The sequence below is a fragment of the Hoplias malabaricus genome, chromosome 2, assembly GCF_029633855.1.
Source record: "Hoplias malabaricus isolate fHopMal1 chromosome 2, fHopMal1.hap1, whole genome shotgun sequence".
Classification (NCBI taxonomy): domain Eukaryota; kingdom Metazoa; phylum Chordata; class Actinopteri; order Characiformes; family Erythrinidae; genus Hoplias; species Hoplias malabaricus.
In genome coordinates, this window is record NC_089801.1 from 63711475 (window position 1) to 63727757 (window position 16283).

Genomic DNA, 16283 nt, shown 5'->3' on the forward strand with positions numbered 1-16283 from the left:
TTAGGTACTTTTGATAATTTTCAGTTAAAGATACAAATCTAAAACATTACATTAACATTAGCCTGTGTATAAGTCTGGTATAAAGATGGAATGGTATTAGAAACCACATAAGACATTTTAAGGTTACTTAGCAACTCTATGCAGTTTGAGGTGTGTGATGAATAAGGCCTTATAATAAGGTTTTATTTTCTTCCTGTTCTGTCTTCTCTTCAAAGTTTAATTATGTACTACAGCTTCTATTTCCTTGTTCAAGATGTGCTATTGAACCTGGGCTAGCTGCCCAGTAGACATTAGCTTGTTAGCCACATTAGCCTTGTTGCTAAAGAAATAAACATCAGACACCAAAGTTATCTTAACTGATTGGTTACATTCTGGGTAAAGGGCAGATTGTGTACATTGAATATATTCTCCAAACTCTTGCTGTTCTTTGAATACTGTGTCATGTGGCATTGTGGGTAATGTAGTTCTTTGTGCTGCAGAAACGAGTGCGTGTGAAGCTGTTCAGTAAATCCAGCGCGGACTCTGAAGAGGAGGCTGAGAGCAGAGCTAAGAGGCAGTTTCACAGCTCTCCAGGAGAAAGACCCAGTTACAGCGGAGAGACGGAAACTCCTGACCCAGCGGTACAGTCACAGTGCACACGTACACACCTGTCAGCCATAACATTATGACCACCACCTTGTTTCTACACTCACTTTCCATTGTCTCAGCTGTCTGGATATTTTTGGTTGGTGGACTATTTTCAGTCCAGGAGTGATACTAATGGGCTTAAAAACTCCAGCAGCACTGCTCTGTCTGATCCACTCACACAGCACAACACACACTAACACCACGTCAGTGTCACTGAGGCTCTGAGAATAACCCATCACCCAAATCATACCTGCTCTGTGGTGATCCTGTTGGGATCCTGACCATTGGACATCAGGGTTAAAGGGTGCCAAAAAAGTATGCAGAGCAACAAATGGACTACAATGCTCCTGTAGGGTCAGTGGAGTTGAGAGAATGGACATGGAGTGTAAACACACTCATGGAGGTGGACATAATGTTTTGTCACATGTGATGTTAAGGCCACATCTAAGCACTTTTCCATTCATGGTCCAATTTACTAATTTTTCATTCATTATGTTCTTGTATTATTCTTTATAAAGTAAATATAAAGAATATAAATAAATAAAATAAATTAATCCAGCACAACATTTTCAGCATAAACATTATATCAGGTTTATACTCATTATTATCTCATAGTTGTTGGTAATATTAATATTAGTTTGTTTTCCAGAATAAAAGTCTCTGTGAATTTAATCCGTGAATGTAAAATCTGTTTGAGGAAATTAAAATAGAGTTCTATTCTGTACAGGACAGTAATCTGAGTGGTCCAATGGTGGACCAGCAGTGGTCTACTGTCAGTGGTGTGCCAGCCTTCTTATGCCAGTGGACCGATATGCGCTCGGTGTCTGGGAATATATTATAGAAACTGAATGATTCACAGTAGATAAAATACTAAAATAAGTCTATTTTACTATTAAAAGTTAGTAATCAACATTATTAAGGACGAGTAGTAGATGCTACTCTTCAGTCTCTCTTTGTTGTCTCTCTATTTTCCAGTCTGTGATGCTGTTCCAGAGACTGAGGTCCAGGAGAAAACTTGAACACACACACTTCCCTGACCCCATCATCACAGAGAAGCGGTTCATCGGAGACTTTAGTCAGGTACAACACCAGACATAGAGGTTATGATGAATGAAGCTCTATGTATACATTCTCTCTTGGGAAGTCACCTTTGTAAAGAAGAGAAAACGCAAAATAAAACTTAATAACTGTAATAAAGTGTAATATACTGAGCTTTAATTGAACACAGGGTAAACAGAATTACTCGTACTCTATTTGTCCACTCCATAATCAGCAAGACAGAGTTACTGGGGGCAACCATATGTTTACACACAGCTGTCTGTAAACAGAGTGTAACATGTGAAGGCCTTTTCACACCAAGTAAGATTTTTTTGTTCTTAAAAACGGACGGAATTTTTAACGTAGTAGAACCTTCACGCTGCACTTACACAGCTCCAGCACATCGACGCACCACAACACATCCCAATGGAAAGCAGTGCTGCCGTCGAGACTGGGGAAGCGGTGCGGCGAAAAGTTAGCTGTTTCTTAATATGTGTTCTTGTCTGTACTTGTGTTCTCATCTTCTTGTCTATACTTGTGTTCTTGTGTCCTTGTCTGTACTTGTGTTCTTGTCTGTAGTTGTGTTCTCGTGTTCTTGTCTGTACTTGTGTTCTCATCTTCTTGTCTGTACATGTGTTCTTGTCTGTAGTTGTGTTCTCTTGTTCTTTTCTGTACTTGTGTTCTCTTGTTCATGTCTGTACTTGTGTTCTTGTGTCCCTGTCTGTACTTGTGTTCTCATCTTCTTGTCTGTACTTGTGTTCTTGTGTCCTTGTCTGTACTTGTGTTCTTGTCTGTAGTTGTGTTCTCGTGTTCTTTTCTGTACTTGTGTTCTTGTGTCCCTGTCTGTACTTGTGTTCTTGTCTGTAGTTGTGTTCTTGTGTTCTTGTCTGTGCTTGTGTTCTCGTGTTCTTGTCTGTGCTTGTGTTTTTGTGTTCTTGTCTGTACTTGTGTTCTTGTCTGCACTTGTGTTCTTGTCTGTACTTGCGTTCTCGTGTTCTTGTCTGTACTTGTGTTCTCGTGTTCTTGTCTGTAGTTGTGTACTTGTGTTCTTGTGTCCTTGTCTGTACTCGTGTTCTTGTGTCCTTGTCTGTACTTGTGTTCTTGTCTGTAGTTGTGTTCCCGTGTTCTTTTCTGTACTTGTGTTCTCTTGTTCATGTCTGTACTTGTGTTCTCTTGTTCATGTCTGTGCTTGTGTTCTTGACTGTGCTTGTGTTCTTGTCTGTACTTGTGTTCTTGTCTGTGCTTGTGTTCTTGTCTGTACTTGTGTTCTCGTGTTTTTGTCTGTGCTTGTGTTCTCATGTCCTTGTCTGTACTTGTGTTCTCGTGTTCTTGTCTGTACTTGCGTTCTCATTTTCTTGTCTGTACTTGTGTTCAAGCGTTCTTGTCTGTACTTGTGTTCTCATGTTCGTCTGTACTTGCGTCCTAGTGTTCTTGTCTGTACTTGTGTTCTCAAATTCTTGTCTGTACTTGTGTTCTCTTGTTCATGTCTGTAGTTGTGTTCTCTTGTTCATGTCTGTAGTTGTGTTCTCGTGTTCTTGTCTGTAGTTGTGTTCTCGTGTTCTTGTCTGTACTTGTGTTCTCGTGTTCTTGTCTGTACTTGTGTTCTCATATTCTTTGGGAAACGTCATCAATCTCAGCCCAAGTGCTGTTCCATTTACAATTCCACATCTAGCCAAGTTCAGTTAAAATCCCCAGATGTGTTCTTGCTCCACCTGAACTATTGAGGATGCACTGGGACGTGACTTCTGTAGACTTGAGAGAGTCTGATATCCCAGAATGCATTTCGCAGAAGCTCAGCACTATCCGCTTGTTAAGTCGTGACGTAGCGACCTTATGAAACGTCACGCCCGGGTCCAAACCACTACTCGCTATAGTCAAGTTAGTGATTTCGCCACTAGATTTAGTGACTTTTCAGACCATCTAGCGAATTATTATGATGGGAAAAAACAACCGGCACCAAATCTAACTAATTTCTTTAAAAACCTTAGCTACTTTATATTGATATTGCAACTCGGGACTGACCATAAGTGAGAGACGTCTCTCTCCGCGGCTCCTGTACTTCCAGAGCCGGAGCAACGAGAGACACGGTTCTATCTCTCTCCGCGGTTCATTGGCTCCCAGAGACGGAGCCCACAGTGAGCCCGCACAACAGATCACACAGATTAGAATGAGCTGTGAATGTGCAAACAGGTCTGGCAGTTCACACTTGACGCACTTTGTATTGAGAAACAGTCGATCAGTCAAGATTAACTTTTTGCAAACTTTATGAATTCGGCCAACATGATGCGTCTAACCAATCAGAAGATAGCTAGTGTTTGCCTGATAGGTGCAAACACCCACATGTGATTTAAATGAACAACGCAGGACACCCCCCCCCCCCCAACCTTTAACTGTAAGACTACATAAATAAATAAATAAATAAATAAATAAATTACAGGTAGTGAACGGGCTGAAGATAGGGATGATCAAGAGGCCAGAAATGACCACAGTGGTAGATTTAACTGGACATTTCAGAGAGTCAGGAGCTAGGACAGCAACACGTGTCCAGTACAGTGTTCCTGTCACTGCACCCAGGCTTTGGGATCCCCACAGACCACAGGGACAGCACCCAGTGTTAGCCCCATGCAACATTACCCAGGAGACCCAGAGAAATGAGAGGTCTTTGAAGGTCTAGAGAAGCACTGTATGAGTTTAACTACCATAGCATCATCAGCTGTAATTAGGTATGTTTTGGATTTTTATAGCAATATGTGCTGCCGGTGGAGTGTGTGGACCACCAGGACCTCCACTGTGTTTCTGCTCAGACGGTGAGTATACTGTCAGCAGGGTCTTAAACAGGGTCTGTTTAGCCAATAGCTTAAGAACACCTGCTCATCCTACACTTAGTACCTTACAATGTACCTAAATGATAGGCTAAATGATCGTTATTGATCTTAGGCAGATTCACAAAATAAAATCCCCGACATCAGTGTGTAACTAGTGATGACAGTATTAATGCATTAGGATTAGCTTTTTTTAATGGCTATTAAAACATTTTATAAAATTTTGATCACAACTTCCTCCTGTAATTAATTTTTTACAGAGTATAATGACGTATGATCTGTTTTATCTAGCGATGTAAACACAGTGTCTGTTCTGATGTTTTCACAAGGGAAACATTTTATTTATGCTGAAATATTTATTAAATATCATAACTCTCAACTTTACCCTGACTTATCTCTCTCTTTCACACACACACAGACAGAGCTCCTGTTTCCTCTCGTACCTCACATTATCACTTCATTTATCTCTCAAAAACAAGAAAAAAACTGGAACATGAAGTTGTTTGTTGTATGAGCCACGAGGTGCATTGTAGCATTCATTTTCTCTTTTTAAGCTTCTGTGTCTGATGCTGAATCTCTCCTTTAAACTTTTAAGAACAATTTCCCAGATATCTCAAGTCTTCTGGAAGTTCTGGGAGTCTCCCACATATTATACGATATACGATGCCCCGCAGGTCAGATAAAATCTCCCGAAATATAGAATAAATGGCCAAGAGCGCACACAAACACACACACAGGTGACAGACACAGGTCCGGGGCTACCTCCCTGAAATGAGTTTTTGCAACTTGGGATGTCTGGTTTCCTCGCGCCACTCTTATGCATATCACACTAGGCATTTATCTTCCTCCCAAAAATACAAGGAATTACTAGTATATTTTTTAAAATATAGACACTACTAATATAAATGGAATTCCATTGTGTCAATCTTATTTTATGGTTTATTTTTACATTTAAACATCCATTATTAAAGGCTTCAGTCTTAAACACAATAAATTGGGCAATAAATATATTTTTTTAATGATTGATTAACAGTCCAGTGTGTAACGTCACACCAGAATGCAGTTTTCGAGATCACAAAGACCATTCCAACTCTAAGGAATTGGGTAGAGAAGGCAGTTCTATTACCTCACTGCCCAATGCTGGAGGCTTTATACATTTCCAGCTCACACTTGGCATTGAGCATGGTGACCTTAGACTCATATGAGGCTGTTGGTTGTCAACAGGGCCCTGTAAGTTTTTACAGAAGCAAATCAGGCTCAGAAATGTGTTTTTCACTCTGGTGTGTATATGAGGGTGTGTATGCGGTATTGTCCTGCAGGTGGCGTCGCTGATCAGGGGTCAATACAGCTCTGTAGTGGAGGAGTTCCTCATCATAGACTGCCGTTATCCGTATGAGTATCAGGGAGGGCACATTAAGGTAATAATAAACATATTAACACAGAATGGAGAGCCCACGTCCCCTAGCGACCCTCGAACTGACAGTGTTGTTTTATCTTTACATCCTCAGGGAGCAGTGAACCTCTACACAGAGACACAGGTCCTCCAGGCTTTCCTCCCCAGCTACACCACTTTCCAGACATCTCCAGGGGCTCAGCCAGATCCCCACACCCCAGCCCCTGTCTCTAGGTTGGGCTCACCGCAGCAGAGCAGCGGCGGGAGGACACATTCTTCAGCCGGGGAGGGTTCGGACGGAGGATCATCTCAGAGAAAACTGATAGTGTTCCACTGCGAGTTTTCATCCGAGAGAGGGCCTTGGCTGTGAGAAAGAAAACACACACACACACACACACGGTCTCTCGCTCTCAAACACACACTTTAACCATGCATGAGAATCTTTTTTAAATATTATTATTAATCATATTATGTTTAATATGTGTGTGTGTGTGTAGGTGTCAGTATCTGCGAGAGTTGGACCGTGCTGTAAATGTTTATCCTCGGCTTCTTTATCCTGAATTGTACTTGCTTCAGGGGGGATACAAACACTTCTACACCTGCTGCCCGGTAACACACACACACACACACACGTATATACACACACACATTTCTCTCTCTCTCTCTCACACACATTTCTCTCTCTCTCTCTCTCTCTCTCCCTCTCTCTCAGGAGCTGTGTGAACCCTGTGATTATGTGCCAATGCGTCACCGAGACTTCAGAGAGCAGCTTCGCCGCTTCAGCAGAAAGAGGCGCTTGCATCATCGCAGACGTCCAATCACAGCGCAGCAGAGGGTCGCACATTTGTGACGCTGACCACTGACCGGACACATCACATCCCATCATAACTAAACCAGTCTGACGTGTGCTGTCATGCTCTCTGTTAACGCAGCTAGACATGAAGGCGTCTGTGCTGAGTGTAAATACTGCAGTGGCTTTAGGGTAACCAACATAAAGAAGCCCCCCAGGGTCAGGCTCCACCCCCAAACTTTTAAAAATGTAATATTTCTGTGTTGTACTTTTATTCGTGTTTCCTTCCAGGCAGGTTCCTCACAGCTCCACTTAGTCTGAACTTTGCAGGTACTGTCCTAACTGTGCAGACATGTCCTGTGCTGATGGATGACTAAAGTGTGTTTGACCTGTGTGTCACTTCACATTTATCCCGCAGTGTAACAGGAGGTCAGCGCTGGCCACTCGAGACTGTGGTGTCCTTAGAAATATTATGTTAAAATCACTTCTCATGCCTCCCCCTTAAAGATCTACAGCTACATTCAGATGCCGCAGGTGTTTATTCGAAAGCTACAGGCTGGATTTCTCAGTTCCATATTAAATGGTGCAACCGAGCCGAGCTGATTATTTCTTGTTGTTTCTATTTCCTTGTAGTTCTCCATTCCATCATAAGGAGAGCAACAGTGACACTTATGCTGGTTGTTTTCTCACCACTTTCTAATTACAATTCTCTGTTCCACATTAAATCATGCAGCAGTGAGAATGGCGTTGGTTTCTTTCATTTTTTAAACATACTGTTCATTGTTTAGACCCAGACAGGAATCAGTTTACTCTGTCAGTAAACATGGGATAAAATGAGTCATTCTGATTCTACTCCTCCTCTGACATCAAGTCCAGAGACCTCGTCTGAGTCTGTCCAATCTGAGCGCTTGACCCACATTTATGTGTGAGCACAAAGATCAGGTTAAATGCAGCAAAACCGACACAATGGGTGCAGAGAAATAAGAGCACTGAGTAATAACAGAGAAAACAAGAATGGAAATGAAGGCGATCCGAGCAACAACAGCTAAAAACAGAGCTTCTGCTCCTCACTGCTGTGCACTCAGGGTTGGGGTGAACAGCGAGTGGCTCATTATCATTTAAAGGAACAGGCGCTGAAATCAGCTGCTCTGAACATGACTGTATAGACGGGAGAACGCTGCTGTGGAGGCGGTGTGGAATATGGCCACTTCAGTTTAGAGAGATGTTGTGTTTTCAGGTGGGCTGCTCTTATAAGCTCTATGTGTAACCCATCCTGGTGGGCCAAGGTTAAAGTAACAAACACTATGTAGTATTTTACCTTAAAATTACAGTTTCAAAATAATTGTGATATTTCACTGTTTTTGTTCTTCTGGCCTCAGGACTGCAGAAACAGTGTATCTTTGTGAGGAGGGTAGGAAACAAACCCTCATCCTCCCCCTTGATTTCAGGACAGTGTAAAATAAATTACACTCTGCAACTGTAAAGAGAGCTCCGGTTTCTTCCCACAGTCCAAAAACACGCTGGTAGGTGGATTGGCGACTCAAAAGTGTCCGTAGGTGTGAGTGTGTGAGTGAATGTGTGTGTGTCTGTGTTGCCCTGTGAAGGACTGGCGCCCCCTCCAGGGTGTATTCCCGCCTTGCGCCCAATGATTCCAGGTAGGCTCTGGACCCACCGCGACCCTAAATTGGATAAGCGGTTACAGATAATGAATGAATGAAATGAACTGTAAAGAGAGCACAGGAGGAAATATACAAAATCTAACCTAATATGTTCTTTTAAACCCATGGCCAATCCTTGCTGGTACCTGGCTGGGCTGCCCATTTGGGCCCCACAGAGGTGTGTTGGCTGGTTATAAACTACATTTATGATCATTTTAATTGTCATTCTGATAAAGTTTACAGGGTAATGAAGTAATTAAATAAAAACCTTGAACAATTCAGGATGTTGTTTTTAAACGGTATCCACACGCGATAACCGAATGAATGTATGATAATGAGGGATTCACGGTAGAGCATCCATGCAGAAGTGGAACGGTTGTCGTCACCACAGTGACGTCACGGGTCTCAGTCTCCGGTGCCGTATCTCTGAGAAGCTCCGGTTCAGCTTCAGCTTCAGGACAAAGCCGCTCCTCTGTCCCAGTGTGAGCTCCATACCCCGGGCTGAGGTAGGTTTATGACCGCTAATGCTCCTTCAGATGTTTAACCTCCAGCTTCTGCATGGGTCTCTCAGTTCCACCTTAAACGTTGCGCAGAGGCTTGATGCTGATTTCTTGCTTATTAGATTCTCCTTGGATTTCTCGTTTCCACCTTAAGGAGAGCGGTAGTGACATTGAGATTGGTTTCTTTCCCGACAGAATTTAGTTACAACTCTCGATTCCACATTAAATCATGCAGCGTTGAAGCTGAACTCGCCAACTTTTGATTACATCTCTCGGTTCCACCTTAAATCATGCAGAAACGACTCAGAAATTGCCCCTTTTCTCGCAAGTTTCTGATTACAACTCTGGGTTCCACCTTAAATCAGTGAAGATGTAGTTGGTTCTTTCTTGCCAGCTTCTTCTTAGAACTTTCTTTTCTACCTTAAATGCCGCGTAATTCCATCTGGGGAGCCGGCCTCCAGTACCATAGAAACGGCTGAACTGTTTAAGGTGGAACGGAGAATTCTGATAAGAAGCGAACCTCGGAGTCCTAAATGTAGTCGCAGTGTGAATTAAAATAAGGTGGAACGAAAAATTCCAAGCAGCTGGTCTCGGGCAGCAGTAGAGTTAACTGTAGTATTATTTAAGGTGGAAGGGGGAAATTTCTGGAAGCTTTTTGTCAGACCAAATACATTCAACTGCTATATTATTTAAGGTGGAATCGAAAAATAAAAGAAGCTGACCTTAGTATAACAGAATATACTACACAGTTTAAGGTGGAAATTAAAATCTTAATGATGTGGATATGTTTAGTTTCTTCACAGTTTGTTCGAGAGCAGAGATGGCGGCATACAGACTGGTTCTGATTCGGCACGGAGAGAGTTGCTGGAACCAAGAGAACCGCTTCTGCGGCTGGTTTGACGCGGACCTCAGTGAAACCGGAGTCGCAGAGGCCAAGAGGGGAGGAGAGGCGCTCAGAGGTAGAGAGATAGATTGGTGTTGTTTTGACCTTGTGGCTGCATCAGAGGCCTGAACACTAGGGTGGGAGAACACAGAAGGACAGGAATAGAGAGAGAGAAAGAAAGAAAAGCAGTGGATAGGAGAATATAGAGAGGATCTGAACATTTTTGAATAGTAATTACAGTCTAGTTTTAGGAGATAATTCAGTGGCTGTAGTTTACCACTGATCTCTGCAGTGATGATACACACAGACAAAAAACACACCCTGAACCACTTTAAAGGGACATATGAAGAAATCACTTGGTCAGTGGAGCCCACCAACCAACACACTGTGAAACAAGAACATCCAATTTCATGGGATCAGTCTGAAAAAAAGTATGAAACATGGGATAAAACGAGCCGTTCTGATTCTGCGCCACTTCTCACATCAAGAGCAGAGACTTTACAATCGCCCAGCCCCCTCATCTGTGTCTGTCCAATCACAGTGATGGACCTGTGTTTATATGAGAGCGCAAAGATGAGGTTAAATACAGCAAAACAGACACAACGTGCGTGGAGAAATAAGAGCACTGAGTAAAAACAGAGAGGAAGGAGAAGTGAGTGAAAGTGGCTAAAAACCAGAGCTTCTGCTCATCGCTCTCCATTGCTGTGCGCTCCGGTTGGGGTGAACAATGAGCAGCTCATCATTTAAAGAAACAGGCACTGAAAACAGCCGTCCTGAACAGGGCTTTTTAGACAGGGGGAGAACGCTGCTGTGGTGTTTGATCCTTGTGGTTTTGACCAAAGCAAATCAAAACTTTGGAAAAGGAGGAGAATATGTCAAATCATTTTCTCTTTAACCAGTCACTGAAAGGTACCTTGTTTCCTATTTAGCTTTTTTCCCTCTTTTTCATGCTTTAGTTATGTGCTTGCTTTTCATTTTTGATAACTTTATTTCCCCTCTATTTTTGTTGATGCCTCTATATTTAATTGAAGTGTCTGTGTTACTATAGAAAATGTGGTGAGTCAGCTGAGTTAGTTGGATGCACATTTGTCAGTAGGTCTTACACAGAGTAAAGGGTCTCTGGATCATTTGGGCCGAGGGGCTTTGTGAACATTGCAGACCCCCAGAAACAGAAAGAGCTCTCCACTGCATCAGTGTGTTTGAAAACAGAAGATATGAATCTTGTTGTGTGTCACCCCCTCCTGTCTCCTCTGCAGAGGCTGGGTACGAGTTTGATGTGTGCTACACTTCCGTTCTGAAGCGAGCCATTCGGACCTTGTGGCTGGTTCTGGATAATATTGATCAGATGTGGCTCCCGGTGCATCGTACCTGGCGTCTGAACGAGCGCCACTACGGTGGCCTGACAGGTTTAAACAAGGCAGAGACAGCTGCCAAACATGGAGAGGAGCAGGTGAAGATCTGGAGACGCTCTTATGACATCCCACCCCCACCCATGGAGGCCGACCATGACTATTACTCCACCATCAGCCAGGTAAGGCAGTGCCGCTGGTCCAGGGTCGGGTTTAGCTAAAGGATTTGTTGATATATCTGGGTTTAGACTTTCAAAATCTGTGGCAGTGAACACGCACGCACATGCACGCTAGTGATTGGCGGCAGTGAACACGCACGCGCATGCACGCTAGTGATTAGGGGCAGTGAACACACGCACGCTAGTGATTAGGGGCAGTGAACACACGCATGCTAGTGATTAGGGGCAGTGAACACACGCATGCTAGTGATTAGGGGCAGTGAACACACGCATGCTAGTGATTAGGGGCAGTGAACACACGCATGCTAGTGATTAAGGGCAGTGAACACACGCATGCTAGTGATTAAGGGCAGTGAACACACGCACGCTAGTGATTAGGGGCAGTGAACACACGCACGCTAGTGATTAGGGGCAGTGAACACACGCATGCTAGTGATTAGGGGCAGTGAACACGCGCACGCACACACATCCATGTCTAGCTAGGGTTTCTGCAGGAGCCTGATCTGAGGCCTATGATTTTAGGACCGTCGTTATGCTGACCTTACGGAGGATCAACTGCCATCCTGTGAGAGCCTGAAGGACACAATTGCACGCGCTCTGCCTTTCTGGAATGAGGAGATCGTCCCCCAGATCAAAGAGGGCAAGAGGGTGCTCATCGCCGCCCATGGGAACAGCCTCCGTGGGATTGTCAAGCATCTGGAGGGTGAGGACACATCGATAACTACGACCCTGGTCTTTCAGAGCTGTGCTTTTGTAGAATTTATTTCTAGTCTTAGACTTCTGAAATAGATGTCACAGATAATAAATGAATGAATGAAGAATTCATTCTAATTTGAGCAGTGCAGCAGTCTAAGCGTTCAGTCCCTGATTGTTCCTCAGCCGTTAATTCTCATTCTCCACTGGCACATTAAGATGTTCTTTGGTGCTCCATTAGCTGCAGTTTAAAAAGAAGAGTTGGGCTGGCCTCAAGTTTCCCAGAGGAAGCACATGGTCTACTCCACCCTCTTGAGGCTGGGCACTGTGTGTGATTGGGTGGAGATTCACTGAGAGGGTGGAACCGGAGGCAACTAATAATTGGTGGAGAATTCATATATCAATTAATGTTTTCTTTTGTTTTTTGGTGCATATACAAATATCAAACAGATGACTGATTACTGAGCTAAATAGTTGCCATAAGAATATGAATCTGAATGTTTTATATTTGTATTAAATTTATATGGAATTTGATCAATTAAAAAAAATATATTTTATGGCATAATTCATGAATTAGACTTTTAACCATGCTTTTGTGTGTGTTTTGAAATTGTAAGGTGGTGAATTATTTATTCATTGTCTAACTGTTTGTGCAATTCAGGGTTGTTGTGGGTGTTGACATTCTCCATGAATTCAATGAACATAATTAAAATATACAAAATTCAGATACATATAATTTAAATTTAATTAAAAATTCAGATTCAACTTCTTATGGCATCTATTTAGCTCCATGACTGATATTAGGAGATCAGGTTAATTTTAGCTGGGGTTTGGCTCAAGATACTTTTAAATATGTCAGCTACATCTTCCTTTTTCTGTTTCTTATCTGCACTAAATGTAGGGTAAAAACTGAAAGCTTGAAAGAACAGATGTTGTAAGAACTGCCCCTTGCTAAAACCCTGAACCTTTTTCATGATAATCCTTATTCAGCTTCACTAAACAGAAATATTGAAAACAAATGTCCAAACTGTAACTTAAACCATTAGATCTATAATGCAGAAACTAGATTTTAGTGAACACTACTTACTATCATCAAAAATACATCGTCACATCATAGGCTCTGACACAAACAGAAATCATGTCTGAATACATACTATATAATCTCACCTGAAGATCTGCCCCTGTGTGTGTGATCTTCAGGTATGTCTGAGGAGGCCATCATGGAGCTGAACCTGCCCACAGGAATCCCCATCCTGTATGAGCTGGACAAGAACCTGAAGCCGGTCAAGCCCATGCAGTTCCTCGGAGACGACGAGACCGTTCGCAAGGCCATGGAGGCTGTGGCCGCTCAGGGCAAGGCCAAGAAGTAAAGAGAGAGAGAGAGGGAGAGAGAGCGAAGGGGTGGGGATGGAGTGAGGGTAAAGAGAAAGAAGTATGGGTTAAAGCATTGGAGCGGTAGATTAATCAGGTTCTGGGTTTGTGTTCACAGTGCTGTCTGACTGGCTACAATCCTCAATGTATACAATCCGTGTTTTAATATGAGCCCATAAACAACCTTGTGGTATTTTTTTCATGTTACCCTAATTATTTATCATTCCAGGAAACTGCAAAAACAAACCTGGGTTTTTTAAGGCAAGAAAACATCAACACAACAATCACAAACCAACACTGACAGACTAAAGATGGGCTGTGTGAGAATGGTCAGAAAAACATGCAACAAACCAAATAACATTCAAACATGTAAGAATTTAGGAGAATGCTCTAGAACAGTGTGAATAAACAGAGAGGGATTTGGGGGGGGGGGGATATCTTCTAGAGCAGTTTGAATTGATAGGAACAGTCTAGAACCGTGTATTGTTTCTAGAACAGTGAATATATAGAAAAGTATTTTTAAGACTGTGTGAGTTGACAAGACCATTCTAGAACACATAGTATGAAAACATTTCTAGAAGAAACAGTTGGAGGAATGTATTCTAGGGCAGTGAGAGCATTTGAGAACAGTGGAAATGGAATGCAGCATTCTAGAACAGTAAAAGGAGGGGAAAATATTCTAGAGCAGTGGAAATGGGTGGCAGTATTCTAGAGCAGTAAAAGGAGAACATTCTAGAACAGTGGAAATGGAGGACAACATTTTAGAAGAGTAAAAATAGGAGAACATTCTAGAACAGTGTGAATGGAAGAGTATATTCTAGAACAGTCAATGGAGAAGTATGTGTATGAGTAATGGAAAAAAAACATTTCTAGATGAAACTGTTGTAGAACGATGGGAGAACATTTTAGAAGAAAAGTATGGTGTAAACAATCTTGAACTCAGTTTATATGGAGAACATGGAGGATAAAGTTCTAGAAAAGTGGGAACAAAGGATGACACTTTCCCATTTCTCAGAGTCTCACACATGGCTGGCAGATTTCTTCACGTTGGTATTTAGCTAAAAACATGAATGATCGACGGACCCTGGAAGACTTTTGAGAATCACTGTTCTAGATTCTCCACATAATCACATTCAGGCACAGCCCACTAACCAAACGTTGGTTTGTCAGTGTTTGACGGTTTGATGCGATCTGGCCTTAATGAATAGTCCTCATGCTTCTGGTTCCTTCAGCAGTGTGGGGTGTTAGAAGATTAGAAAGGGAACAATGTGAAGGTTCTTATGAATTTCAAAGATTACTGTAATCTTGAGCACCATGGGCACCGTCACTTATCCGCTGCACATCTCAACAGAAGGTACTTGGCTTTGCACTGTGGTGGCAGCTCTGCGGCACTGTATCCAGGCAACAGCGGATACAGGCGACAGGGCAGTGAATGAATGAGGTGTTTTTAACAGAAATGATCAAAATGCATCGCGTTCCAGATCTCCATATGACTCACACTAAGCACCGATGGCCTACGTGCCTGGACGCCCACAGCACGGCACTTAAAATACATCAGTACATCACCAAAACCTGAGAATACACACACACACATGACATTTCAGATCAACCTGCATTTGAGACATTCCCCACTCCAGGGACATTTACCACTTGAGAGTTATTCCTAATGTACTGAGCCAGTCTAGTCTTTGAAAGCAGCTCTTATAGAAAGTGTTTTTCCTCTCTTTCTGCTTCTGAACTGTGTTTAGTGTGAAAAGTAGCTTGCACTGTGGCTTGGGTCCCATTTCTGAGGCCTCTAGCACATTTGTTTAAATGTCATCCACCTGAATGTTACAAATCCACACACATTTTGATGTTACCTCCCTAAGCACATTAGTTATATTTTAAAATGATAGTCTAATATATATTTTTGCTCGACTGAATGCCACTGTCCTGCGTGATCCTACACTGGAGTTTGTGTGCAATTGCTAATAAATGTTGGCTAAGCAGAAAAATGATCTCTCTGTGCTTTATTGGTTTTTGGAAATGGTGTGTTTGCTTAACATTTAAGATTAAATTCAAGCACATTTTAATATGCTTTGTTTTAAAGTTGGGTATATGAATGATTTAATGCTGGGTCGCACAGTTGTGACTGGGTGTGAATGTGTGGAACTGTCCACAGGCATGTGTGAAAAGGGTGATTGTATGAAATTATCCATAGCTGTGTGTGAAATTGGTTGGGTGTGACTCTGTAAAAAGGTCTACAGGTGTTAATGACTGGGTGAGTGTGTGCATGACTGGGTGAATGTGTGAAAATATCCACAGGTTTGAGTGACTGGGTGAGTGTGCGAAACTTTCCACAGGTGTGAACTGAATAATTTAATGCCCACAAGACATTGTTGCTGCTTTGTATACATCAAACTAAAAACATGTTGTCGTCCAACATTATATTACATCACATTAACATTTTATAAATCACTGATCGTACATGAATTTTCAGCTCTTATCCTTTTATGGTCTTGTACAATCTGTGGTGGGCTTCAGTAGTGTTTTAGCCTTCCTTCATTTTTAATCACCTGATTTATTTCTAGAAATTGGTGTTGAAACATTACGTTTTTTTCCATAGAAACAAACTGTTCCTGCTTTTTTCCTATGGCCATAGCACCATCCCACATAGGGATATTACATAATGCAGGATTAACCAGATAACCAGATTAACCAGATAACTTAAGCCCAACATTTATAGAGTTGAGGGCGATTTGTACTGGATAATCCAAAGTTTTGAGCTCAAGTTAGCTGGCTAACTTGACATTTTTCTATGTGGAATAATCCCCAGTTTTGCAAGGTTATTTTTTCCATTAAAAAAAATCAGTCCCACACACCATTACACTTCCGCACCACAGCACGCCTTTAACATTAGGTTTGATATAATCCAGAAACATACCCCAAACTTGATAGAACTTCTTAATCTTTTTATCATGTAGATACGCTAAACTTTCGA

The 16283-nt window shown here is 42.2% G+C and overlaps 2 protein-coding genes across 4 annotated transcripts in view; both read left to right on the forward strand.

Annotated features, from left to right (window-relative positions):
* Positions 1-7381, forward strand: part of cdc25d (cell division cycle 25 homolog d) — a 14520-nt gene extending 7139 nt beyond the window's left edge. For all 3 annotated transcript variants that reach the window (XM_066660758.1, XM_066660759.1, XM_066660756.1), the window contains 7 exons: positions 480-620; positions 1603-1707; positions 4410-4472; positions 5807-5905; positions 5996-6246; positions 6378-6489; positions 6593-7381. In XM_066660758.1, the coding sequence (XP_066516855.1) occupies positions 480-620; positions 1603-1707; positions 4410-4472; positions 5807-5905; positions 5996-6246; positions 6378-6489; positions 6593-6730 (909 nt within the window). In that variant the 3' untranslated portion in view covers positions 6731-7381. The remainder of the gene's footprint in view (positions 1-479; positions 621-1602; positions 1708-4409; positions 4473-5806; positions 5906-5995; positions 6247-6377; positions 6490-6592) is intronic.
* A 1304-nt stretch (positions 7382-8685) lies between these two features.
* On the forward strand, positions 8686-15287 carry pgam1b (phosphoglycerate mutase 1b). The gene is made up of 5 exons (XM_066660760.1): positions 8686-8834; positions 9621-9787; positions 10968-11242; positions 11762-11942; positions 13133-15287. The coding sequence occupies exons 2-5, from the start codon at positions 9649-9651 to the stop codon at positions 13300-13302; spliced, it is 765 nt and encodes a 254-aa protein (XP_066516857.1). The 5' UTR covers positions 8686-8834; positions 9621-9648; the 3' UTR covers positions 13303-15287.
* The last annotated feature ends 996 nt before the right edge of the window (positions 15288-16283 follow it).

Coding starts and splice junctions, on each gene's coding strand:
- pgam1b (XM_066660760.1), top strand. CDS start 9,649: ATGGCGGCATACAGACTGGTTCTGATTCGGCACGGAGAGAGTTGCTGG. Junction 11,243..11,761: donor ATTACTCCACCATCAGCCAG/GTAAGGCAGTGC, acceptor CTATGATTTTAG/GACCGTCGTTATGCTGACCT. Junction 11,943..13,132: donor GATTGTCAAGCATCTGGAGG/GTGAGGACACAT, acceptor TGTGATCTTCAG/GTATGTCTGAGGAGGCCATC.